This window comes from Drosophila mojavensis, unplaced genomic scaffold, assembly GCF_018153725.1.
Source record: "Drosophila mojavensis isolate 15081-1352.22 unplaced genomic scaffold, ASM1815372v1 contig_74, whole genome shotgun sequence".
NCBI classification, from domain to species: domain Eukaryota; kingdom Metazoa; phylum Arthropoda; class Insecta; order Diptera; family Drosophilidae; genus Drosophila; species Drosophila mojavensis.
Genome location: NW_025318899.1, coordinates 4,184,012 through 4,210,419, shown reverse-complemented (window position 1 = coordinate 4,210,419; position 26,408 = coordinate 4,184,012). Strand labels below are relative to the sequence as shown.

Below are 26,408 nucleotides of genomic sequence, written 5' to 3'. Positions count from 1 at the left end.
TTTAATTTTCTGAAGGACTTAAAGCTGTGAATTTTTTTATTCAGTGCAAAAATAACTAAAAACTTTATAAACATATTTTATATATGACTATAAAAATATATATATTAAAATAATAATAATAAAATAAAAAAAAATAAAAAATAAAAATCTATATATTTATTTATGCTATTATTATTAAATATTTATACAATATATTCAATTTTTTTTTACGAACAAGTTACTTTCTTAGTGAAAAAATGGATTTGAAATATAAAATAATTAATGGAATATTAACATTTATAAATGACATTTTTTATTTGTATTTTTATTTTGACTTTTATAAATATTTTTTATTTTGTTTTTTTTTATTTTGTTAAAGCAACATTCAATTTCACTAAATTTCTCTTCATTTTATTTATACCCCTATTATTTATATTAATGTTCACTTTAGCGCGCATTCACTGTGCTTACACGCACACTAACTAAATTACTTTAGTTATATATTTACAATTGAAATGAAAGCGAAAGCTGGAATATATATGTACATATATATGTATATACATAGATTCCAACTAGATCTCCAATTGCAGCTCCAATTGGAAATGCAAATGCAGCCGCAACGTCTATTTGCTGGGCAAATGGGCACGCCCACAACGCCCTCCATGATGAAAAGTCGCGACAATTCTTGGCAGCTGCTTTTAGTGTGCTTCACTAAGAAGCATGCCCTCTTGTCAGGCTCGCCTTTTCCCCGCCCCGCCCCCGCCTTCGCCCAGTATTCCGCTTTAGCTGTTGTTTTTGCGTATTTGCTTTGCTGAATGCGACTCCATCTCTTCAGCTCAGCCAGAGCGCCACATTTCCTTCGCCCCAACGTCCGCCTCTTGCGTTGCGGTGAATTGCGAGCAATTACAAATAAAATGCAAAATGTGTGCCAAAGTATCTGACAGATACATTAAAAGCAGCTGCAGCAGCAAATTTTATGCCAATTTAGGCAGCACTAGAGAGAGAGAGAGGGAGAGAGAAAACGAGAGATGGATATAGAGTTAGAGGGAACATTTTATATAGATAGAGAAATATAATAAGCTGCAAAAGGAATTTCTAAAAATCAAGCAATTTAGTTTTTAGCTCAACCAAGCAGAATATAGTTTGTAAAACATTACAAAAGCTCAAAGTGAAAAGTGGAAATAAATTTAAAGCTATAATTCATTTTCAGAATACTTTCATAAAACTTCAAAGAAAACATATATTTTTGTTTGGGTGGAGGAGGGGTGAACAGCTTTAAAACTAAGGAAAAAATATTTATTTATGGTATTTGATTTATTTAAGTGCAAAAAAAAAAAATAAATATATATATATATATATATATATATATATATATATATATATATATATATATATATATATATATATATATATATATATATATATATATATATATACAGATATGAAGCTAGGAAATTTAAATTTTCTTATTGGTCATTTATAAAAAATTTATTAAATAGATAGATTTCTTAGCTTGGTGGAATAGCACATAAAATAAAGCTTAAGTGAAAAGTTAAATAGAAATAAATATGCGCTCATGTATTCAAATGTTGAGCAAACAAAATATATTTCTCTATCAAAAAAGATTATTCAAACTAAAATGATTTTACCTTATTTTGATTCTCGAAATATTTTTCCTAAATGCTTAAAAGAAAAGTGCAAATATTTCTTTATTTCATAGCAGCTTTCGTTTTTCCTTTAATCTCTTGAATGGACCATTTCACTATTTGAATAGTCAATTAATATGCATAAGTGGAAAAGCATTTTCTTCAAGTATTCAATTATTGCAATCACATTTTCCACTTGATTTATAAGCAGTTCGCCAAGTCGAGTCAACTTTTCTTTTTATTGAACTAGAAAGTTCTAGAAAACTAAATGAATGCATAATTTTAATGAAAATGTGTAAGGCAACGAGCGAAAGTGAAAAGCGAGATTGAAGAATAAACGAGTTGACTTTAAGTGCTTAGAAATCATTTTAAATTATGAATTATTATAATTATTATTATGACAAAAATTAATATTTATTTATATATTTACACTTTTTTATTAAATGAATTTATTAAATATTTTTTTTATTAATAATATTTGTTTTTTTTATTTTTTTTATTTAAAAAGTTTTTAATATTTATTATAAAATTCAACATATTTTCTTCTTTAAATATAAATTTTTAAAAGAAAATAAAAAACTAGAAATATTCAATATAAATTCATTATACAGCTTTGATCTATTTTCTGATTTTGAAACATCAATTTATCTGCAATTTCAATGGGTTTTAGCGTTTCACACTTTAACTATATTAAGAATTTTTTTTTTAATGCACATGTCCGCTTACTTTTATAATTTGTCTTCTTCTGCCAGTTCTATTGAGAACCAAATACAAATATTGTCTTAACTTCTGACAGCAGTTTAGCAAAAAGGCGACAAAAAACAGAAAATAAAAGAAAAGTGGCCAATCAATCGAAGTTTTAGCCAAGGATAGCTTCGGTCCGGCACTACCTGACTGTTCGTCTGTCTGTCTGTCAATTAACATGTCAGTCGATTGGAATGGCCGATAAGTCGAGTGGCGGAAGTTTTTCGGTCGCGTTCGCGAAAGCAACAAAGTTTTCCGCTGCAATGGAGCGAAGTTTGTTGGCCACGCGAGCCTCGCCTTTCCAAATCAATTAAAGTCAGAGCCGACTGACTGGACTATCTTGACCGAGCAATTACAAGAGCGAGAATTTGTAATTCAGTATTCGAGTAATGGGTGTAGTATATATATACTATATGCATATGCATATATCTCAAATCTGAGCGAAATGAAATGTCACGCAAGCAATGAAATGTGAGACAAGTACGAAACGAGAAAATCCGCCAGGAGGAAGCTATTAAATCTACATAAAATTGCACAAAACTTGGCATGTTCAGCAATTACAACCGAATGCCAGTGGAGTGGAGCAGCAAGGGAGCAGGCGGAGGAGCAGATAGAGTCACACAGAGTAGTTGAAGTGGGTGTGGGGCGGGGGGAGCGGCAGAAATAGGAAGGAAGCTTGGCGCACCTTTCGACTGACATGCTCATCTGAATGCGAATGCCACTGCGATTGCGATTGCGAGTGCAGAGCCGAGCGAGCGTGTTGTTATATACCCTGTAGGCTGTGAGTCTAGAGAAATATGGATTCGGATGTTGATGAATGGAAGGAATAACTAATTATGCACTAACATGCTTCTTCAGCTTTGATATGCCTATTTTATTTAGAGTTAATTCATGCCTTAGAACTAAAGCTTTTGCTGTAGGGTATTTTCTAGTCGAGCACTTGCTGACTTAAGCTCCCTTACTTGTTGAAGTTGTAGTGCCTGCCACACGGATTTGTTGGGTTGTTGTTTCTGTTGTTGCTGTTGTTGTTGCTGTTGCGGTGGCACAACTTAAGAGCCGTTAGAAAATTGCACTTGCCATGCACCTGAGTCACCTTCTGGCCGCCCTCTGTCTCACTCACTCTTCGCATACCTCTTGCCCTCCCCTTCCTACCGCACTCTTACCAGCCGGCCGCGAAGTGGGCGTGTGAAAAAAGAATTAAAGTCAAGTGAGCGCACTGAGACTGAATACATAAAACGAGGCAGTGAAAAAGCCAGCCAAGCGGGCAGTCAATGGGGCGACTGCGGTGGGCGTGGTTGCATATACAACAACAACAGCGGCAGTAGCAGCAGCAGCGACAACTACAACAGCGACATTCACAACGTCAACGTGAAGAAAAGCCGGAAAAAATGGCCAAGTTGTTTGGCTGGCCAGCACACAATGAATCAGAGAGAGAGAGAGAGAGAGAGAGCGAGTGAGTGAAAGAGGGGCAGAGTAAGGAGCAGGTTGTAGAGAATGTTGGACTTGTGTACACTGTTATTTGCCATTTTTTCCAGAGGTATAATTTTCGGCGCGACATTTGACGCGACAGCCAGCGGGAGTGAGTGAGAGAGAGGGAGCGACAGAGAGAGGACTAGGTAGCGCCAGGTGCACTGAAAAGAGCCTTCAGCTGAAAATGCTAAGAATTTTAGCTAAAAAATATTTGAAAACTCGAGAGTCGGAGCTGGAGAAATATGTGAGGCGCAATTAATTTAGCAGCCCTCAAGCAGCAGTTAGAGGAAGAAGAAGAGGAAGCAGCATATGAAGGAACAAATTATTGCGTTAATGTGACCCATATGAAGATATAAATCTTGTAATAAATATATGATATATAAATATAAGATGTATATAAATATATGTATAAGAGTTGAAGCTTATGTGGAAGATGATATAAATTATACTTCGTATATCTATAATATAATATAGTTTATATATATATTATATTAAAGACATTATGTGTTATGTGAATAATAACTCAAAACAGAGTTAATCTATTTCTCTATATTAACCATCAATTAAATTATCAGGTCCAGCTCAGCTGCTCTTACAGTCGAATACTTTCTTGAAAAGGCTACTCGTAAAGGCTTTAGATTTAACTATGCAACACTGTGCTTAGACCTATACTGTAGCTCTTCCCTTTCCCCGTCCAATAGGAGTTAACTAGAAACTAGCTAGCTGTCCTAGTTTTCGGAATTATACTTCATGTGAGAGCTACTCGTATGTGCTTCAAGCTAACTCGACTCATCTCACATGACTAAACATTATATTATATTTATTTACATTTAGTACATACATATATCCTTCCCAGATTCCAGCTGGCGTCCAGCTCGTAAATATAAATTATTTCTCTGGAATTATGCTTAATACAAGTGGCACTTCGGCATAAATCTGAGCTTAAGTGGAAAACTCTTTCGTTCTGCTCGGCCACATCAAAGCGTAATTTCCTTTTACCAATTTATTTGCCTTAAATAAAAGCTGGAATTGCAGAAAGTTAAAGTCGTTTCACTTTTAGAGCAGACACGCGGCTGGAGGCTAAAAATAAGCATTTAGGCTCGCTTAGTAAACCCAATCAAAATTAATTAACATTAAATACACAACAATCTATTTTATTTGCAAAAACGTTGGGGGAAATGCTAAAAGGAAATAGAAAAGCAGCCGGGTCAAAGGGTCAGGATGCGAAATAGATACGAATTGATAAGAAATCAGCTAGTTGATTAAATGAGCAAAGCAAGCAATAGAGATTTTATTCTTCTTCTTCTTTTTGCACACAAATTTGCGTGCTTTGAGCCAAGAGTCAAAGAGTCAGCATTCAGTATAATTATGATTTAAATTTCAGCCAGACAATGTCCTGGCCAAATAATATTGAAAAAAGTGTATAGCAGACACCCGCAGGCGAAATCCTTTCAATTTCCGCTGCCCAAACCACAGCGGAAAGCGTAACGGCAGAAGGCAAAAGTTAACATGGGGAGTGACTGACTGGAAGCTACCCTGTAACTGAGAATGTGAGCTCTAGCTGTAGGAAATAAGCAAAATACTTCTTATATAGCTATCGATAAATATCGATTAAAGCATCTCTAACAAAACCTTAAGCTAGTGCCATTTTTTTTTATATATATATATAAACCTTTGTGATTAATGCATTCTTTATAAAAGTCTAGTTATTAACACTTTTCTACTATCCGCCACATTGGCTTCTTCATCTCACTGTATACCCCGTTTAGAGAACTTTCTAATTGGCTACAGGGTATGGCAAGTCCTTTTCGGCATTTGTGTTGCACAGAGCTAACCGTTAGTTTAATTTGTTAGATTAGTAAACAAATGAAAATTAATTGAAGCAAACGAAAAACTTAACCTCAGGCACAGCCCCAGCTGCGAAAACTTTTGCGAGCCATAGATAAACGGTTGTCGTCGACAACCTGTTTAAGTGTGTGTGTGTGTGTGTGTGTATGTGTGTATATGTATGCTAAAGGTAACTGGAAATTTCTGCCCAAGAACTTTTCTTGTGCGCCCAAAAGTAAAAGAGAGTGAAAGAAATTTCTTCGTGCCTCTTCTCCCTCTGTTTTACTCCGCCTTCCTGTAGATTGGTTAGACGCGATAGCAGGGCGTATGCGCAATGTCTTCATTGCTTTCATTTTGAAGAGGTCGTCAAATTAATGCAAAACAGATGTGATTAACTTAATTGTTTGCCCGTAATCTTCGATTTGTGGTGGCGCAGACTAGCTGACTACAGTAGAGCACGACTAAAGCGATCAGCTCCGTTGTAGAAGTATTTTTATTTTTTTTTTTTTTCAGTCGTTTATGATTTTAGCTCTTCTTGTTAAATATTTTTGAAAAATTAAATTTCAAAAGGAAATTTTTAGAATTTCTCTTTCTAGTAATCGGTTTTTACTTTCACTAATTATGTTTAACTTAGCCTATTCATATACAATGCTATAGTTTCATGACTTCTGGCTTTTTAGCCCCAGCGACAGTAAAGCCACCATAAAAGAACATCTCTTCTGCAGGGGCTTATAAAAATAATTCCTTAAGCACATTCCTCTTCACTCTTTATTTTCGTTCAGGTCTCTCCCGCTCTACTGCTGCTCAAACTATTTGTGTGCCGTCCACGGATGTTTCACTGTAGCTGGCACACGCAGGCTGTCCATTGTCCCAGCCACAATAAATAATGATTAACGGCGCTAGTTGAAGGTCTAAGCTCATTTTAATGGGGCCACGTCCTGTCAAATGCGGGCACAATGTGGGTGGGCGGATGAGCAAAGAAAAGGCAAAAACAGACAGAGAGAGAGAGAGAGAGAGAGAGAGAGAGAAGACAGAGAAGAAAAGACGAACAAACAAAAGCGCAATGTCAGCTGCTAAGAGAAGCGGCATTATAAAAGTAATCACAACAACAAAAACAACAATCGCAATAGCAACAACAACAACAACAACAACAATAGCGAACGCTGCAAAGCAAAACAAAACAATCGAAAATTATAAAATAACAAAAGGCGCTTGGCAATCGATTGCATAAAATCTTTTTATGTATGCAAGGATCCTCAGACAGACGCGGCAAATATACATCTATATACTTATACCTATACAGATACATATATAGAGCATTTGTCCTTTTTGGCGTACGCGTCACGTATTGTCAATAAAAAAATAATAATAAGACACAATAAATTTTTACCTTTAACGAGTGGCGGCTGTGTCTGGGCTAAAGGGGCTGCTGCAAGGGTTCACAGAATGAAGGACACAGGACGCAGGACTCAGCAGTCGGGTCACAGAACGCACAACATGCGTGTCCGTGCTCCTTGCGCCCGCTTTTGTGTAACTGTAACGCTCGCCATGCTCCGAATATATATGTAGGAAAAAAAAGCAGAAAATAATCACGAAACCGTGATAGGGAAAAACTCAGCAGATACACTGCAAGAAAATAGACCAGCTTGCTACAGAGAATATCAAATAAATAGAAAGCATAGCAGAGATAGAATAAAAAGAATATATAGAAAAAAAAATAAAAAAAAAAAAAAAATAATAATAATAATAATAATAAAAATAAATGAAAAAAAAAAATGGAATTTAATTGGTAAGATAATACTTTTTCTCTAATTTCTTAATTCATAAAATTATTTAAATTTAATTACAATATTAAAATCATATTTTTTTAGCTATTTTAGGAGTTGAATTCAGCATTAAATTTAAATATATAATTATTTTATATTCTATACACCTATTCTATTATATTATGTCCCAATTTATTTATTCGTTTCAATTCAAACTCTTTGATAATTAGCTTTGATAATGAGATTATTTAGAAATAGAATTTCCCACAGTTTCCTTCCCTCGCTCAGTGTATGACTAAAGTAGACTGAGGCAAACGGTTGCAAAGCAAACAAAGGCAATGACACGAAACGACGACACGAGCAACAACAGCAGCAGCAACAACAACAACAACAACAACAACAGCAGCAAAAACAACAAGAAAAACATCAGCAGAAAGCAAACAAATAAAAGGCGCAACAATTGCAGAGGAAACATTATAGAAGGAGCTGCGAGGCAAGGCGCTGGAGCTGGGGGATAAAGCGTCTACTAGGAGGGGTCATACTTTATGCGCAACGCCCCCACAGATGCCCCTCTCGCGGAGCAGACGTTAAGACATTTGCCAAGTGCGTGTGTAATTGAAACTGAGCGTTACCACCAGCTGGATCGACATATTTGCAAGTCGTTGGATTGTAGGATTCATTTCCAGTTGCGAGTCGGGGCAGTGAACCGAACAAGAGAGAGAGTGAGAGAGAGGGGGGGAAGGCAAGGAGGCGAGAGAGAACGAGACTTGCCCATTAGTTGGGCAGCAGATCGGAAAGCGGGACGATAGAGATAAGTTGAAGCTTTCGAGCAGAAGTGCATATAAGTGAAAGAAGAGGAAGACGAATATATTATAGTAGAGTTGTGAGATAAGAGCGGGGCAAGAGCGATAAGGAAGATTGAGAGAGTGAAAGAGAGAGTCAATAGTCGAGAGTAAAGATAGACAGATTGAGGGAAAGCGATAAGTTGAGTCAGAGAGAGACAGAGAGATGGAGAGACTGAGAGAGAGAGAGAGAGAGAGAGAGAGAAAGAGAGAGAGATAGTGCAGGAAAACGGGATATAGGAAGGCAGAGATAATATGAGTCAAAGATACAGGGAGCAAGAGAGAAAGAGAAAGAGAAAGAAAGAGATAGGGTAGCCCAGAGAGAGAAAACGGACAGAGATAATGTCAGTCAAAGAGAGAGGGAGCAAGAGAGAAAGAGAAAGAGAGAGAGAGAGAGAGGAAAGGGTATAGAAAGGCAGAGAAGAGGAGCAAGAGCGAGGTAGCAAGAGAGAGTGAAGAGATTTACATATATAGGTGGAAAGTATCCGCCACATTAAACTAAGATTATCGCTCAATCCGTTCATCAATCAATCTATCACTTTAACAAGCAATCAATACATCACACTAAACTACCGCTACAACCCTCAATTGCACTGCTTGTCAATCAAGCATACGGCCAAGCTCTAGTCTAGCAACGAATCAATCAGTCAGTCTGTCAATCATTTGCCCAATACTCAACTAACTTAACTAGCTCGTAATTAGCCCTTCAATCACTCAACACAAGCAATTCACGCAATACAGCAGTCGCATCCGCATTACACACTTAACAGGGACAAGTGCTGCAATTGCCAGAAGAGCTAAATGCAGTGCACTAAAACAAATATAACCATTCAAAACAAAATGGAGCTCCAAATTTATCCCCCCCTGACTCGACCCGCATAATGGTGGACGCCATAGAAAAAAAAGCAGTTGCTGCTCTGCAGGTCAGCGCACTTGGCTCAGATGCTAATTCAAGCGACCGGCTTTAAGTGTATGGGCGGCTCTGGCCAGGGAGGGGGCGTGGCTATGCATTTTCAGTTGGGCTAAAGCGAGTACTAATTCCACAATGTCTAGACCAGAGGCCAGATCGCAGTTTTCACATTTTAGTGGGCGGTGGGGGTTGGGGGGATAGCGGAAGGCGGAGCATTTGGTGTGCCAGCTAAATATGCAAAAAGAAAAAAATAGAAAGAAAAAAATAAACAGAAAAAAAAGAGAAAGAGAAAGAGAAAGGAAGAAATACAATATTTGTTAAAAGGACTACAGACAATTTGCCTGTAAATAGAGCGTGGCACTTCAAACAAGCGACGAGCTAAGGGGGGAGGGGAGAAAAACAACAACAACAAGCAAAAATTGTAAAAAAAAAAAAATGAGGAAAGAAAAACATGATAAAAGCTGAGCGAGAGGAATGACAAAAAGCGAAATGAAAATCAAGAAAATGAAAAGAAAATAATATAACGAGCGCATATTAAAGTGGGTTTATTTATTTTGCGCTCGACGATTTCACCACTCGCTGAGCACGCGGATCAGAAGCCGCTGCCTACACCAGCAACCACCCAAGCCAGGCAGCCAACCACTCAACCACCTAACTGTAAAGCCTGCAACAGTCCAGGCGAATGGGAATGGGAGTGGGAATGGGAATGGGAATGCGAATGCGTTGCCCTTTGTGTTTATTAAAAAATAATTTCCATGCTCAACTTGGCGCACAGCCTAAGCCCCTTCTTATGCGAAATGTGCGGGTGTTTAGGTGTGCGTGTGTTGTTGTGTTTGCTTGAGTGTGCGTGTAAGGGCTATCAACAGTTTACATTCTTGAGATTGCGTTGGGTAGCATTTGAAACAATAAGCCTCGAAGTCTGTCGACGGAATCTCAACTCAACTCAACTCAAATTCAAATTCAAATTCAATAATGCGAATACTTTAAACCGAAAGAAGGGGGACAAACAGGAAAAGGACGAACGGCAGGAGTCGTGTCACAGGCGACAACACTAAATAATTCAAGAGCCCAGCAGAGAATAAAAAAATAACAATATATGTATATAAATATATATATATTTGTTTGTATGCGTATAATGTAAATCTGTGATTTTAATGCGTTTGCCAACTGTAAACATAAAACCGAAATATTACAAAACTTGCGCAAACAGGCGAAAGGGCGAGCCATAAAAAAGTATAAACAAGCAAAAGAAAGTGAAGCAAAGATAAGTCGAAACTAAGATACACTGCAAATACTTCTGAACTTACTAAAAATCACAATTAAGTTATATACAATATTTTTATATATCTATAATAAACTAAACTAAATAAAAATGATTATTTTTCCGTTTCACTTTCTACTCACGCAACTATATATGATTCATGTTAGACAACAAAGGATCTATATCAATTCTAGTTAGGGTATACGCGCCATACGGGAAAAGGAAATGAATGCGAATGCGCGTATGTCAATTTAATGGGCGGAAATATTCAGACTGCAAAGTGAAATGTGTCGATGGGCGTGGCAGCGCAAGCTGCTACAACAATTGCGTTGACGGCGACGGCGACTGCGACTGCTGACAACGACTTGTTGTCATTTTGTGGGTGGTTTTTGTGTTAAAATATGAAATATTTATATGAGCATTTTCATTTATGATGCGTATCAAATGTGCAGAAAGCAGAAGGCAGAGGAAAGTGAAAACAACAACAACAATAGCAAAGGTGAAGGACATGCCAGAGCTGGCAGACTGTTGCCGGATCTGCTAGCAGGTGCGTGCAGAGTGGCCATCATTATGAACATCATATAGCCTTAAGGCACGCTACCACGCCCATCCAAGCCACCCGCCCGGCAAATGCCAAACTTTCATCATAAATACATTTACAGGGCAACACGTTTTTTTCTTTTTTTTTTTTTTTTTTTTTTTGTATTTTCTTGAGCTTCTTTGTTTTGCTCGGCAAAATTATTATATTTTAATTACATATGGCAGAGCTCTGGTTCCGGAGTCAAGGCAAAAGCAAACAAGAATAACAGAAAATGTAACAAAAGCAACAACAGCGGGAGTAGCAGCAGCAGCAACAACAACAGCAGTGACTAACAGCAGAGAGAATGTAAACGAAAATGGCGTGAAAAATCAGTTTCATGGCTTTTATGCTGCTGTTTATTGTTGTAAATGAGATGCCAAACTAGGGTGGGGCACACACGCACACACCAATACAACACAAATTTATGTATGTGTGTGTGTGTGTGTCACACGGAAGTTGTTATGGCCATTTAGCATAGCAAAAATGAACACAGAGCTTCTGCTTATGTTATTGTTGTTGTTGCCGCGCTGTTGGCTAATTAATTTAGCGGCTGTTGAACGTTTTTTCTTTTTGGAGCAGGAAATAGGCCAACTGCCGCAACAGCTGCACCTCAACCATTAACGCAGCTTTATTACATAATTACATTAGCGCCAATTGACACATCCATCGAAAAAAAAAAAAAAAAAAATTTAAATGAAAGTGGAAGAGCAGTAGCAACTGCTGATTTTAGTTTAAGTTTTCAGCATTTTATACCTTTAGTGTTTTATAAAGCAGTATTAGTAATTAGTATATAGTATTTTAGCGATCGTAGCAACTGGCCACATGCTTAACATAGAAGAATTTATGTAAACTTTACAGTATAAGACTTACCATTGCTAAGTTATGTTAATGTTATGCTGCATAAATATAGGATAATACAGCCATATTTTATTTTTCTTCGTATTCTAGCACATTATTCACTATTTACTGCACTTGCACTGTAAAGATATCAAATGTTGAAGAGCATGATAAATAAATCAAATAATATTTTAAAGAAAAAAGTATATATATTTAGCATACATTTCAGGATAGACTTACCTAACTTAAAAAAAACTTCTCCGTTGAATATTTATATTTATTCATATTTATTATATGCATTTCACACAAACACTGCAGATGCACTGTAAACAAAGAAAACAACATTAATATTTACATAATAAAATGCAAATTAGATTATCACATTTTCTAAAACTTACCAAAAAAAAAACAAAAACATAGCTGGCTAGGATTTCATATAAACGGTATATATTTTCCTCATTCCCCTGTCGCACTTAACACACCAATCGGAAATGAAAACACTGTAAAAATAATAATATATAATGTAAGCCAACATTCCAATTAACAAAATACTCAAAAAGAAATGTAGCTAGATGTTCGCCATTTTTCCGCCAAAAGTAGCAAAAAAATGCGCCAAGAAAATAATTACATGCAATTTATAAAGTGTGGCATACAACTTACCAAATTAAAGCAAATAACAAGGTTGCTTATAATCTGCACCTAATGATAACATTTAATACACATTATATTCACCAGCTATTATATTTATATACATTTTTGACACACTTGTTGCACTCACTCACTCCTTTTAGATTTACTGTTCCAACTGGACTAATTGCAGCTGTAAGGATAAATTAGCATAGCCATGCTAATGCCGGCTAACAGACTCCAATTACTCAAAAGGAAATTTTCTTATTGATCGCGTACTGTTGACAACAGTTCGACTGACATTTTCTTGCCAATAAGAAAATGCGAAAATTTTAATATGAGATAAGTGCGCAATTCATGAAAAAAAAACTTTCTATTTTATTTTTTTTTTAAGTGAAAGTTTTTCACAAATTATATTACAAGTGTTAGTGAGCTGTAATGTAACAGCTAAGCTGCTGAGCAGCATTTTAATTGTTAAAACAGCGCCAGATGCGTTTCGACAAAGACTTTTCATGCTTTCTTTTCCAATCAAATACAAGTTTATAGCTTACCTGCTGAAGCGTAGCAAATGATCTGATTACATTGGCAGCCACTCAATTTGTGGGCAGGTGGTTGGAGTCGATGGAAGGAAGAGCAGCCGCAGCTGAGCCTGTCAAAGGTTAAGTCGAATGACATATGCCCGCTGCCAGCAAACGCTGTTGGCAGATGTTGCTGGCAGAGGTGCTGGCAGAGGCTGCAGGCAGAGGCTGCTAACAGTGGTTGCTAGCATTGGTTGTTAGCAGAGTATGTTAGCAGATGCTGTTAGCAGTGGTTGCTAACAGACTTCTAGCTTCTAGCAGAGGCTTTTAGCATTGGTTGCGCTGGCAGAGCAGCAGAGAAGCTGGCAGCGCTGCTGACCGAGTAGCCGTACTCAATATTAAGAAATAACAACTACGCTAAGGGCAAGTGTGTGGAGCAAAATGTACGACAGATTCACTGGAGCTCGCTGTCGACTTTGCTTTGGGGCTTTCAATGTAAACAAGCGCAGCAGAAGCAACTGAGCGTGCCTCAGATGTGTCAGACTAGGAGATACCCTGTTAAACTTGTTAAATTTATAGAGCGTGACAAGCTGTCTGATAAATATCATTCTCGATCAAGTTGAGAATGGCATAAGTACTTATATAATGTAGCTAGGGGAAATATTACTTCTAGTATATTGATAATTCACATGTTCTCTCGTAGGCCTTCTGCTGCATAAACTTTTTGAAGACACTCATTACAGGATATAACAAATATTTAACTGGCGATATGCGATGTATTCCCGGTATCCAGCCTGTGTGTGCGTATGTTTGTGTTTGTGTGTGCTTGTCTGTGTAGCAGCCACAACACTTGTCCCCGCCCCCTTTCTCTTTGGTGGCATCCTCCGCCCTGGCGGCAATTTGTAAACTTTTCCGCAACGCTTTATTGTCGACTTGCAGGCAGCTTCGAGGTTTGCCCCTCAGCCCCCTTGCCCAGGGTCCTGTGTCTGTCGCTTATTTGTCGCAGCCGTTGAGCTCAAAGCTTTGGCTTGTTACACTTTATGAAATCAGCTGCAACCTCCACTGCGGATACCCTGGGAAATCCTCCTTCCACTCGCAAGTGTTTATGTTTGTCTTGGCTAGGAGAAAGGCGAAAGGCGAATGGCGAAAGGACCCTAACGCTGTCAAAAGTCACATCAAGTCCTGCTCCTGGCAATGCATAAGTGTCTCTCCTACTCCCTGCTTGTCTGAGTGCGTGTGTGTGTGTGTGTGTGTGTCTGTGCTTCACATAAACTTCAACTGGAAATTGTGCGTAATTATATTAAATTTTTATTGCCGCACATGAAATGGAAACGTTTTGCTGCAATTTTCGTAAAACTTCTTGAAGCTTGAAGTTCTCTTCTTTATTCACTTGCAAATAAGAGATTAAATCTCAAGGGAGGAGGGCATAGCTTTGAGCTGCGACAGCATAGCACTCCTAACGTTTGCTACCATGGAAAATGGGTTGCCTAACTGCAATATTATAGTACCCTGTACAAAGTAATATGGGGTAGGTAGAAAATTATATTGTTTTTGTTTATGTGAGTGTCTTTGAGAATTCATGAGCTCATCTAATGTTTAGCTGTCTGTTTTAGATTTATGTGTAATCGATATATATCGATATACCACTAACTTATGAAGCATGTTTGAAACTAGTTTTTAGAATCGTTTCGTTAGTATTTGTCAGCAAATGGGAACTACTTAAATCTTGAATAGAAAAGATAAGTCTCGACTTTGCTTTCATTAATAATCTAAAGGGTAGCTGCTAGTCTGTCTTTGCATTGATATCTATAGTTTATGACTTAGAATTGGCTATCGAATACCTCTATTCTCAAATGCCAAAACTGTTTTCAGATAAAGTGACTCTAGTTTCTCACTTAATGAGTATCATCTAGTCTATCAATCTCAAACTATATAACTGCTCATTCTTATTACTATATATACATGTCGTGCCCACTTGATAGTAAATTGTCATGGATTTTGAGCTTTGGTTCACATTTCTGTCGGTTGCCCTTAGCAGCCGCCGCGCTTTGGAGTTGTTTGACATTTAGTGGGGATAGTGGGGATAATGAGGCATAGTGGGGTCCCAGTAATCAGTTAGATTTGAATGCCACGATACGGCAATAGAGTCAACTATTAGAGAGAATAGGAGGCGAGTTGGGGCCAATCCCCAGTGTATTTTTTGTGCCTACATCAATATAAACATAATGCTTATAAAATTCCAACTCCGCACCGAAGTCAGAGTTAGTTCTGTTCAAATAATGCGGGCATAATTAACAACAATGGGTAAAAAAAACTAAACATGATGTGGGCGATAGCCAAACGATTACAATTGCCGACAAGGCAAAAGAAAAAACCAAAACAACATGACGTGCCAAGTACACTGAGAGAAGTTTTGTTGAATTGCTTGCAAAGAGTGAAAATTTTGATTTATGATGATTTTTTACGATTAGGAAAATATAAAGAAATTGTTTTGAATATAATAATGTATAATTTTCTCTGTTCTGGAGATATTTAAGAAAGACACGCATTTTTGCTCAGTGTAAAAAATCGTATTCCGCGTCTGGCGACTTCTAAACAAGTAATTCGAATGGAAGTAGTATAACTTCTAAGTAGGTGTGAGAAGGCTGTTGGTGTATGCGAGTGTATGGGTGTAGGTCTGTGTATGTGTGTGTGCGTATCACGTGTGTGTGTGATTGTTCTGTCATGTGCTTGTGCTTTTCGACTTTTTTTTTTTTGTAGGCGCAGCAAATGCAATTATTTCTTTTTATGCCACAAACACAACAAGAGAATGTTGTGTGTGTGTGTTTGTGTGTGTGGACCGTGACAATTAAGTTCAGGCTAGGGAATTGCTTCCACCACTCGTCATCGTCGTTGTCGTTGTCGTTGTCGTCCGACTTGTGGACAATGGACACGCAGTAAGCAATGAGCGGCGCGTGGTAAATAAAAACTATTTGAATAACGCGCAATGGCCCACGCCCATGCATACACCCCCCCAGTCGACGCCCACATGTGGGTGCTCGGCTCTGCTCAGCTGCGTGTTAATAGTTTTTACGTAGTCGCATGTCCTGGGTCACCGTTTCGGCGCGTCTAACAACTGGCCATGGGCTACAATTACCTGGAAATTAACGCAATTAGATTTGTGCTGTACGCAAACACAACTCACCTGACCACGCCCTCCACCCTCAAAAAACCAACCACAGCTGACAATGCGACTAATAATATTATTATCTACCAAATGAGATATGAGATTAAAGTAGTCAGCATAGACAAACCCAAAGTTTTGTATTACCTAATGGAACTATTTATGGCTGAGTACTTGGAGCTTAAAGCTAACTTTAGGCGGAGCTTAACATAATCTACAAAGCTCAAATAATTTGTCGTACTTATTTGATTATCCTATAAGAGTATGAATATCTACATATGTACATAAATATATATGACTGTATATACAGCTGAATTTATCACATTAATTCATGTTTATCTTTTACTTTTTACTTTTTTGTTTCCTTACAGAGCAGCGCATTAGTCAGCGGAAAAAATTTACTGCTTTACAGAGGACCGTACGTGACGCGGCCCTTTTTATACACTTAATCAAAAGGTGAGCAAGACAGAAGAGCAAATAGTCTGAGATATATACAGATATATGTATGTATGTATATGTGTACAAGTGTGAGAGCAAACAATGGAATGTACTAAATGGAAAACTTTAAGGACTTAGTTAATTAAGTGGTAAAGAGATGAAAGGTAGACTTAAATTAAAGCAGAGGTAAGGAAGAGAAAGACAGAAACAAAGAGTGAAAGTCATGCACTATGACGTATGGAATATGGAGAAAAATAGACAGACAGACAAAGAACAAGAAAGAGGGAGTACGAGAGAGAGGAGAGAGAGAGAGATAGAGTAGGAGAGATAATGACAGAAATAGACAGAAAATGAAAGAACAACTAAGAGAAATGTAGACTAGTATGAGAGAAGAACAAAAATACAAAGAAAAGAGAGAGACCGAGAAAGAGAGAGAGAGAGAGAGAGGGAAGCATATATAGAGAGGGACATATAAAAAGCAAGATAGACAGACAGAGAGAAAGAAAGAGATATAGGGACAGATTGTGACAGACAGACGGGGAGAAAGAGAGATAGAAAACAGATTCATAGAAACATGCAAAGAGAGGGAGATAACCTTATACCATTTTCGATGCGAAAGACATTGTAAATAAAATATAAACGTAGGTATACCTAGATAAATCTAAAGAGAGTTAATTAAAGGCAGAGTGAAAGAGATGTATCCATGAGACAAGCAAAAACAGTCCTTGCGTAAACCGCTACTTTGAATAAAGCGGCAGATACTACAGTTAACCATAGACTTAAAGCCGAGTTGAGCTCATTTCAAATTCACTTTCAAAATCATCAGCTCAGACATGTGCGATAGAGTAGGCTATGCGAATATGGGGTGTGGGGAGTTGCGAGGGGGAGCGACGGGCATTGCCTACGCCTTTTGGCATCTTCATAATGTTTTATGCAAAATTGTTAAAATATTTGACAGTTGAGTTAAAAGTTTGTGCCCAGACGACGACGACGACTCATTTTCGACATAAAATTCTCTCACCAGCCCGTCCGTCCGACCGCCCGTCCGCCGCAGCGCCCGTTGGGCTCATTGGTCTGTATTTATGTTTGTAGTGTTTGTGCTTGTGTTTGTGTTTATATTTTCGGTTTTATGTTTGTCTTCATGAGCATTTGAGCTAAACTGAAGAAATTTATTATATCAGACAGCAGCAGCGGATAAAGCAAGACACATACTTAGCCAAGCTGCTCAACGAGCATGACAAATTTTCACTTTTCCTCAGAAAGTTGCAAGAAACTTGCAGTCGACGGTGAAAATAATAATTTTTCGCTTGCCTCTCTCACACCTGCATTCCTTGGCTCGCTTCTCGTCTCTCTACCTCTCTCTCGCTTCCTCTCTTTCTTCTCTCACTTTGATTCTATCTGCATTTTTCTCATTCCACTCGTTGCGTGTCAACAAAAAGGTGAAGGCAACTTAGTCAAACAACAAAATGGTTTCAAACAGAAGAAGAAGAAGAAAAAACAACAAAAATTACAAATTTCAATGGCTTTCATGAAAATGTTACCAAATACCCTATGATTGACCAAGAAAAACTGAGAGACCTATTAGATGCTGAGCTAATAACTCTTACTATTATTATAGTGATAGGTATAGCTATAATTCTGATGATTATCCTATGTATATATATATATTTACAACTGAGTTCGATTTCTATAACAACTATATATAACTATATTACACATAAATAAATAAATATATGATATATAAAAGTCCCCCATAATACCCTTTTCATAACAAACTGCAATAGCTAAAGTATGGCCAATGCAAAGGCAAGAGCCAAAGGCAAACTCAGGTCTACTTATCTACCGGGGACAGTCAGCTGGAGTCAGCCGCCAACAGTTTGGCCCAGGTGCTGCCAATTTGAGCATTAAACAGTTGCCAGTTGGCTTAAATAAAATCGAGGCGAGCAAACAAATTGTGCATCAAAAGTTAAAGCGCTGCACTTGAGAGGAAACCAGCAAAATGCAAAACGCAAAAAAAAAGGCAAATAAAAGCCAAGCTACGAATTCTAAGTGAAAAAAAAAAAAAAAAAAAAAAAACTGACAGCCAAAAGTAATGGGGCTGGCTGCTTGGCTCAAGTGCAGTGGGGCGTTTCTGTTCTGTTCTTTTTTTGCAGTTTGTGGGCGTGGCTGGGCGCTTGCATATATATATGTATATAAGTTTTGCAACGAAAATATGTGTCAACAATATGGCGGCTGGCGACGATGAGCGAAAGTTTCCACTGAGAACTACTTTTCATTTTATTTTGCTGACAGGTACGCTAAAAGCCAAAAGTGGAAGAAGAACGTAACTAGAATGAGGATGGAGGGAGGGCAAGAACATGGGCGAGGGTGGGGTGACTAGGAACTCAACTGCAAAGTAGTCAAAAGTGCGCAGAGTAGAAAAACCAACAGGAACTGCAAGAGCAAGGAGAGACACTCGCAGGGACTTGTAGATTTTGGCATAGCTCAGCTTTTCGTTGACAACAGGAGCACATAGTAGTATATAGTGTATGTATGTATGTGTATGATTTGCTGCGACAGCTGGCAATGACTTTTTCGTATGATAATAATAAATGAAACGGCGAAAGGGTTCACAAATGACAGTCGAAATGTCACATTCAAATGGCAAGCAATTTAATATGCATATATACGCATATATATATATATATATATATATATATTTATAGAGTGCGACATGGCTGACAATAAATAAAGGAGATGGGGGAAAAAAATAACAAAACTAATATGACTAAAAGTTTATTCACAGCTGATTATCACGCCCCGCTGAGCGTGGAGCGATGCCATTTATGGCATGGCACGCAGAAGGGTTAAAGTGTACCAAAAGTTTTTAGTGAGTTTATTTTAGTTGTGCTCTCATTGCCTGATATACCATATTAGTAAAGTAATGAGTGAGGAAGAGGTGGGCGGGAAGCAGAAAAGGTGAAATGTGTAGAAGGTGGAATGAAGCGTGTGAAGAAGGGATAAGAAGAGACTTAGAACAGAAACGTCAGAGAAGGAAGCAAGATATTAGATAATAGGAGGAAACGCAGAAAAGAGTACGAGAGGGGAGAAAAGGAGAAAACTTAGGGAAGTGACAGGAAGTGAGAGCTTAGAGAAGAGAAAATGAAAATGTAAGAAGATCAAATACCAAGAGAGGACAAAAAAAGAAAGTATCAGAAGAGAAATGACAGATTTGAAAAGAAAATTTAAAGAAGTTTTGGGAACACAAGATTAAAGAGAGAGAGAGAGAGAAAGAGAGAGAGAGAGAAAGAGGGAGAGAGCCAGAGAGAGAGAAAATGAAAGAAAGAGTTGGACAGAGAGCGAGAAAGAAAGATTGAGAGCAGAGTATGTGATAAAAATAATATAAAATATGAGAGGATAAAAGAAAAGCAAGAAGAAACGAGTTATAAAACTTAACAGAAATTGCACAAAAGCAAAGAAATTGCGTAAAATTACAATATTTTCTAGCAAGTTGATAGAAAGTAAATAAAGTGAGGGGTAGTAAGTATATAAGGTTATGAAAAATATGAGAATAGAAGATGTGAATAGATGAAAAGAACGAAATCTAGGTTAGTGCCATTTCTTTATATTATTTATGTTGCCATAACAGACCTACTTTTATACTATAACTACTGTCCTTAAAAACTAATATTATTTAAAAATTCATTCAGAATTTCAAATGGTTTTAAACTCTCTCTGTTAGATTTTGAAAAGTTTTTTTTATCAGATGACAATAATTCAGAAAATGAACTGTTTCAGTACAATAAATATTCCGATTTACTTTTCGTCTATTCTCTCTTCTATACATACTCAAGACATTCACTTATCTTTCCACTCCTTTTGACAGATTTAAACTCTTTTTTAATCTAACTGCAGCAGTCGATGACTCAATGTGTCGTTGACAGGTGACAATCCATTCGCAAACAAATCAAGCTGAGACGCTCAACTAAGCAAATCAAATGTAACATTTCAATAAGAATAATATATATGTATATAAATATAAGTGATAAAAAAAAAGCACAAACAGAATAGAACAGATGAAGACAGACAAAGTGAGCGAGCTACGTGCGAATGTCATAACTCGTTTGATTGATGGCCACTTCGCTTTGTAGGGCACTTTGGCCCTCACCAGTGCCATTTGTCAGAGTCCTCGGACTTTTGGATCGAGGCATGACTGCACTTTGGTTTATATGGAATGCCGCCAACTGTCCGACGTGTCGTTTGTCCCTTTTTATTTGCGGCCAAATAAAGTAGACGACGGCTACTGACTTGTCAGCAGTCCGGCCCGGTTACGGCCAGCCCAGCGCTGAGCATTCAGTCAAAGTCAAGCACGTCCGCTGGCCAGGGCCAGGATGAGCAGCATATACATGTGTGCCATGTCACAGCTTAAAGTTATTCACATGCGGGCCGGCAGACACAGGATGTAGCTACTCATAATGTGAGCGCTGACGAGCAATGATGAGCAGTCGCTCGGCTTGCTGGGTGGCTCGGTGGGTGGGTTGGATGCCATGCCATGTCATAAACAACAACGACTCCTCTGACGTATAAACTTATTGTTGACAAAACCTCACGCAGACACACGCGCGCGCCCCCAACTGCGACAGACATATTGTTAAAGTCCTGCTGGTGTGCACGGGCTCTGCCACAGCGGAAGTGTCACCATTTGTCAAATAACGAAAATTGAAAACAATTTCCAGCAGCAGCAGGAGCAGGAGCAGCAGCCGCCAACGGGATCAGATTTTTGCCAGACTCTCGGGCTTGCCATTGTCTTCATCAGCAGCTACTCGCACAGCTTCATTTCACACTCACTCGAACAGCATATATATATATATATATATATATATATATATATAGGCGATGTGGCCTGATAAGCAAACTTTGCTGTGAGGCACAGCACTGCGAGCTATTGCAAAAGAACTGCCAAACGTTAAAGTGAAGAAATTTCCATTCAAGCAACAATTTATATGCTGCCGCCGCTGCTGCTGCTGTTGCCGCTGCTGCTGCCCCTGCTGTCGCTGCTGCTGCTGCCACTGCAGTCAGGGCTCCCTTTTGGGCTGAGCTGACAACTTAGCTGCGGCTTTGCTCCAATTTCCTAGTGGGTCGACGTCAACAAGTTCTCTATCGCACTTCAGCAGGGGCGGCAGGAGACCCCCTTCACACACACTTGAAAAATATGTGTCTACTTCTGTGTGTGTGTGTGTGTGCGTGTCTGTGTGCGCCTCTTACACAGAAAGTTTAATCGAAATTATAAACAAGAAGACAAATGGCTTCTTGTTGCAATTTGGCCCACTTTGCAGGGCAGCTAAAGAAATGGGAAGAAGGAGCCATGTGCTCTGCTTTTGCTTTCAATGCCTGCAGGATAATTATACCCTGCAGCAGTTGAAATTATATTGTGGACAGTTTTGAAATGGGTAGACTATTATTGTGGATAGAATTGTCTAACTGTATTTGTTAGATTTATAGATAGGTGTTGGAGTAAAACTGTGGTGGATGAGCTTTATTAGAATGAATGAATTACAGAATATTTCTGTGTTTATACTCCCAGCATTCCAATGAGTCAAACGTTTCTGTATATATATTTTTGTGGTCAAAAATTTTGCATATATCTCATGGCAAGTTACAGGGTATTCCCCAGTCTAGTGTTTATGTTTATTTGGAATTTTCAACAACTGTTTGTCGTCAAGGTTATATTTATTGTGCTTGCTACACACACACATTTTGATTGTGGCAAAAAGTTAGATAGCTCCAGCTCCATGGCTCTCTCTCTCTGTATCTCTACCTCTCTATATATATCTGTCTGTGAATTCTTTTGGTTACAAATTTGATTTGCTTGACTTTCACTTGAGTTTTAAGTATGCTCCGTCTATTTATTATGCTTACAGTGTGTCTCAATTGTTATTGTCTGGCTTGTTTTGCAAAGTTTTTCTGCAATGTTGATAAATGACTTATGAATGCTGTTAGAAGTCACATAAATCACATGATTTATGCATAAACAACAAATTGATTTTTCATTTGCTGACACGCCCTAAGTCACGCCCAACTCCTTGTAAAGCTATAGCAGCTTTGAGTAATTGGCTGTGGCTGTCAGCGACGATTTCCAGCTGCTGCTGCTACTGCAAAAGTGCCAATGTATTCACATATGAATTGCTTTTCGAGTGTGTATGTGTGTGTGTGTGTGTGTGAAAATCTAATTACACACACAACTTGCTTCGGAGCACACATACATATATGTATTTTTGATTTGCTGCTTGACAGCACACTTAAAAATTTGAAGGATATAGAACCGTAAAGGTCTCGCTCTATCTCTCTCTCTCACACACCCTCGCTCCCTCTCTCGCTCTGTCACTGTTCACATCGTGTTAGATTTCTCATTTGTGGTTGTGTTTGTCAGTTTAGTTTGTGACTTTGCTTTGATATTTAAATTGAAGCCATCAAGTGCTACGGCTGCTTGTCTCTTGAGCAGTTAATCCACGCCTGAAACCTTGAACTCTGCACAGGACGTCTCGTTGCTAAGCCAACTTGAGCGGCGTTACAGCGTGGCATCGCAGCAGCAACAATCAAAACACTTATCATCATTTTATTTAAAATTTATAACGATAATCAATGTAATGAAGCATGCCAAAGTCAATAAGTCAAATGACTGTGAGCTTTCGGCTTACAGCTAACAGCATACAGCTTTCAGCTTTTTGGAGCTAAGACCACGGCCCTTTCCACTAACTGATTTTAAGCGTGAAGACAATATTTTATGCAAATCACTGGCGAAATGCCTCAATGCCTGCCTGCCTGGCTGCCTGGCTGCCAGGCTTCGATAACGATGACTCACTTGACAACTGCCAATAACTTATTTACACTTCATTATGCCCAGGCACTGAGAGAAAAGAACAAGAGACAGAGCGAGAGGGTGAGGGGGGTGGAGCGGGCACATCCAAAAATATGCACAATGTCAGATGTGACTTATTAATTTATTAAAAATACGATCATAATTAGAGAGCACTTTGCCAAATGACACTTAAAATGCAATTGACTAAGGACTAAGGGGGAGGGGAAGGGGCGGCTCATGGCCGCTGGGCACTTCATGAAGCCGTTCACCACTGAGCGAACAATCAGCGACAGTGTTGCAGTTATTTATGAGCGCAATAAATTTGTTTATGTGGGGTGGGAGAAGGCTGTGCCCAGAGCCAGCAGAGCGTCAAATGAAGCCAGCGGGTAGGCAGCTGAAAAACAGCCTTGTCATGAACTTTTCACAGTCGGCATTCATTGAAAAAGCCGGAAAATCAAAGAAAGGCAAGCAGAAGAAGAGAGATAGCGATAGAGAGCGAAAGAGCGGGCAAAAGAGACGTAGACAAAATGCGAAATGAAATACGAGCGAAAAGTAAAAAGTTAACAACATTAATTAGCATTTTTATGGAGCGCTTTAACTTTTAAGCAGCACCGAAAGGGGTCTGAGCACAATAAATTGAAAGCCGCCTCACTTTTCAGTGTAATAAATGAAATTCGAGACGACGCAATGCCACACCCTGAATGCGAATGCCGAACGACGTGTTTGTCCAGAATTTACGCTTTTAATGTGGCATCAAATTTTTGATGTTTGGCAATTCAAAGTTTTTAGTGTGCGCACCAAATGGACGCAATAATATCGAGAGCAAACAGTATTTAATGGCTTTGGCAGGTTGAGCACATAAAGGAAGTAGAGAGAGGGTGTAAAACTAGAAGATACTATGTGGGTAAATGAGCGTATATAGATTTTGATAGTTTTGAGCGGATGTGCGCGAGAGCGAATCAAATGCTTATGATGCAAAACTTTGTTGAAGAGGACAAGTGAAGAGTATACGATTAGAAGATATTTCGAATGGGAGTAAACTTGATGATAGATGCGGCAAAATGTGGAATATATAATAACGTTTATCGGAAAAATTGTAGAAAGTTTTAAAAGATTTCTTCGGTATTTTTCCTAGTCAGTCAACAGATCAAAAAACCCTGAAGAAATATTTGAAGTGTTAAAAAAAAAAAATAAAATAAAAATAAAAAAAACCAGAGAGAGAGAGAGAGAGAGACGGAAAAAATAGTCTGAGAACAATAGAAATGGAGAGATAATTTCCTAATATTCATAATATAATCCACCTATATATTCTGTACCAAGTCTACTTACCAAGCCAACTTAATATTTCATATTTATTGTATACTTGTCTTTGGATAAGAATATGATTTTTTTGATCGATAAACGAGAAAACTTTAAGCTGTATATATACCCTCTCATTGCTATAGAGTATTAAGTGAGTAAGCTTGACTGACATTCAGAAATTTTATTACCTATATATCCTGTCTTCCATTACACCCCTTGTATACCCACACTCTATAGCGACGGCTGTTCTAGTTAACAATTTCAGCTCTGTTCACATTTTATTGTATTGTAGCTGGGCCACCTGCCCGGCTCTGCCTCCACTTGGCGCCAGATATACAAATTTTATTGACTGAGTCATTCGTGGCTTTTGTTTGTTTCATTTTAGCCAAGAGCGAAGAACCCGCGGCCCGCTTTCGCAATGTTGCCGCATCATCATCAGCGCCACAGAATGTGGAAGCTGCTGGGCTTGCTGCTGCTCTTGAGCAGTTGCCTCGTGGCGCCCGCTGAGGCACGCTCGCGGGATAAGGAGGAGCGACGCAGCAATCGTGGACGTAACAGCAATTTGGGCGCCTCTGCTTCCGCATCGGCCGTGACCGGCAATAACAATGGCGGCTACTACACTAGCAGCTCGGCCTATGGCAGCAGCAGTGGCAGCAGCGCCTTGACAGGCATCACTGGCTACAACGGACCCATCGATACCACCGGCTTTTGTATGCGCCGACGTGATATGAAGCTCATGTGCTACTGCACGCCGGACGAGAATCACATTCCCGTGCAGAAGGCCGAGTGCTGGGTGTTCTCGGAGGGCTTGCATCAGAATGATACCACCTGGACGCGCTTCTATCAGCAGAAGCGTCTGCGCGAGCTCAAGTTCGTCATCCAGAACAATGCACGCCTGGACTACATACCCACCATGATCATTGAGCCGCTGAAGAATCTGAGCAGCATCGTCATCGAGTACTCCCAGGTGGAGATCGTCAAGAGTTATGCCTTTGCCAATTTGCCCTTCCTCGAGCGCATCATTCTGAACAACAATCACATTATGGCCCTCGATCAGGATGCCTTCGCCAATCACATACGCTTGCGTGAACTGAATCTGGAGCACAATCAGATCTTTGAAATGGATCGTTATGCTTTCCGCAATCTGCCGCTGTGCGAGCGTCTCTTCCTGAACAACAACAACATCAGTACTCTGCACGAAGGACTCTTCGCGGACATGGCACGGCTGACCTACCTGAATCTGGCCTACAATCAGATCAATGTACTGACCAGCGAGATCTTCCGCGGATTGGGCAATCTAAATCTGCTCAAGTTGACGCACAATAATCTCAATTTTATTGGCGACACGGTGTTTGCTGAGCTCTGGAGCTTGACTGAGCTGGAGCTGGACGATAATCGTATCGAGGTGAGTGAAAAATTATATATATATAGATTGCACTGATTGACATATCTAACATATTACATCGCAGAGTAATTGTTGCTTGCCTTCATCAGTCAGTCAATTATTGAAGACAACACATTGTCTATACATAGATATCATTATTTATTTAATGTACCAAACTCATGTTTCATGTTTATAATCAAAGACAGTCAATCGAACACTCAATCAGTGGGTCAATCAAATAATTCTATATAGATTTTTATTTATTCGATTTTTTTT

At 38.7% G+C, this 26,408-nt stretch overlaps 1 protein-coding gene across 1 annotated transcript in view; it reads left to right on the top strand.

The window, feature by feature from the left end:
• The window catches only part of LOC6581376 (connectin), a 54,234-nt gene that overhangs the window by 1,414 nt on the left and 26,412 nt on the right, over positions 1-26,408 (top strand). The window contains exons 2-3 of the mRNA XM_002007075.4: positions 16,542-16,626; positions 25,134-26,153. Of these exons, the coding sequence (XP_002007111.2) occupies positions 25,167-26,153 (987 nt within the window). The 5' untranslated portion in view covers positions 16,542-16,626; positions 25,134-25,166. The remainder of the gene's footprint in view (positions 1-16,541; positions 16,627-25,133; positions 26,154-26,408) is intronic.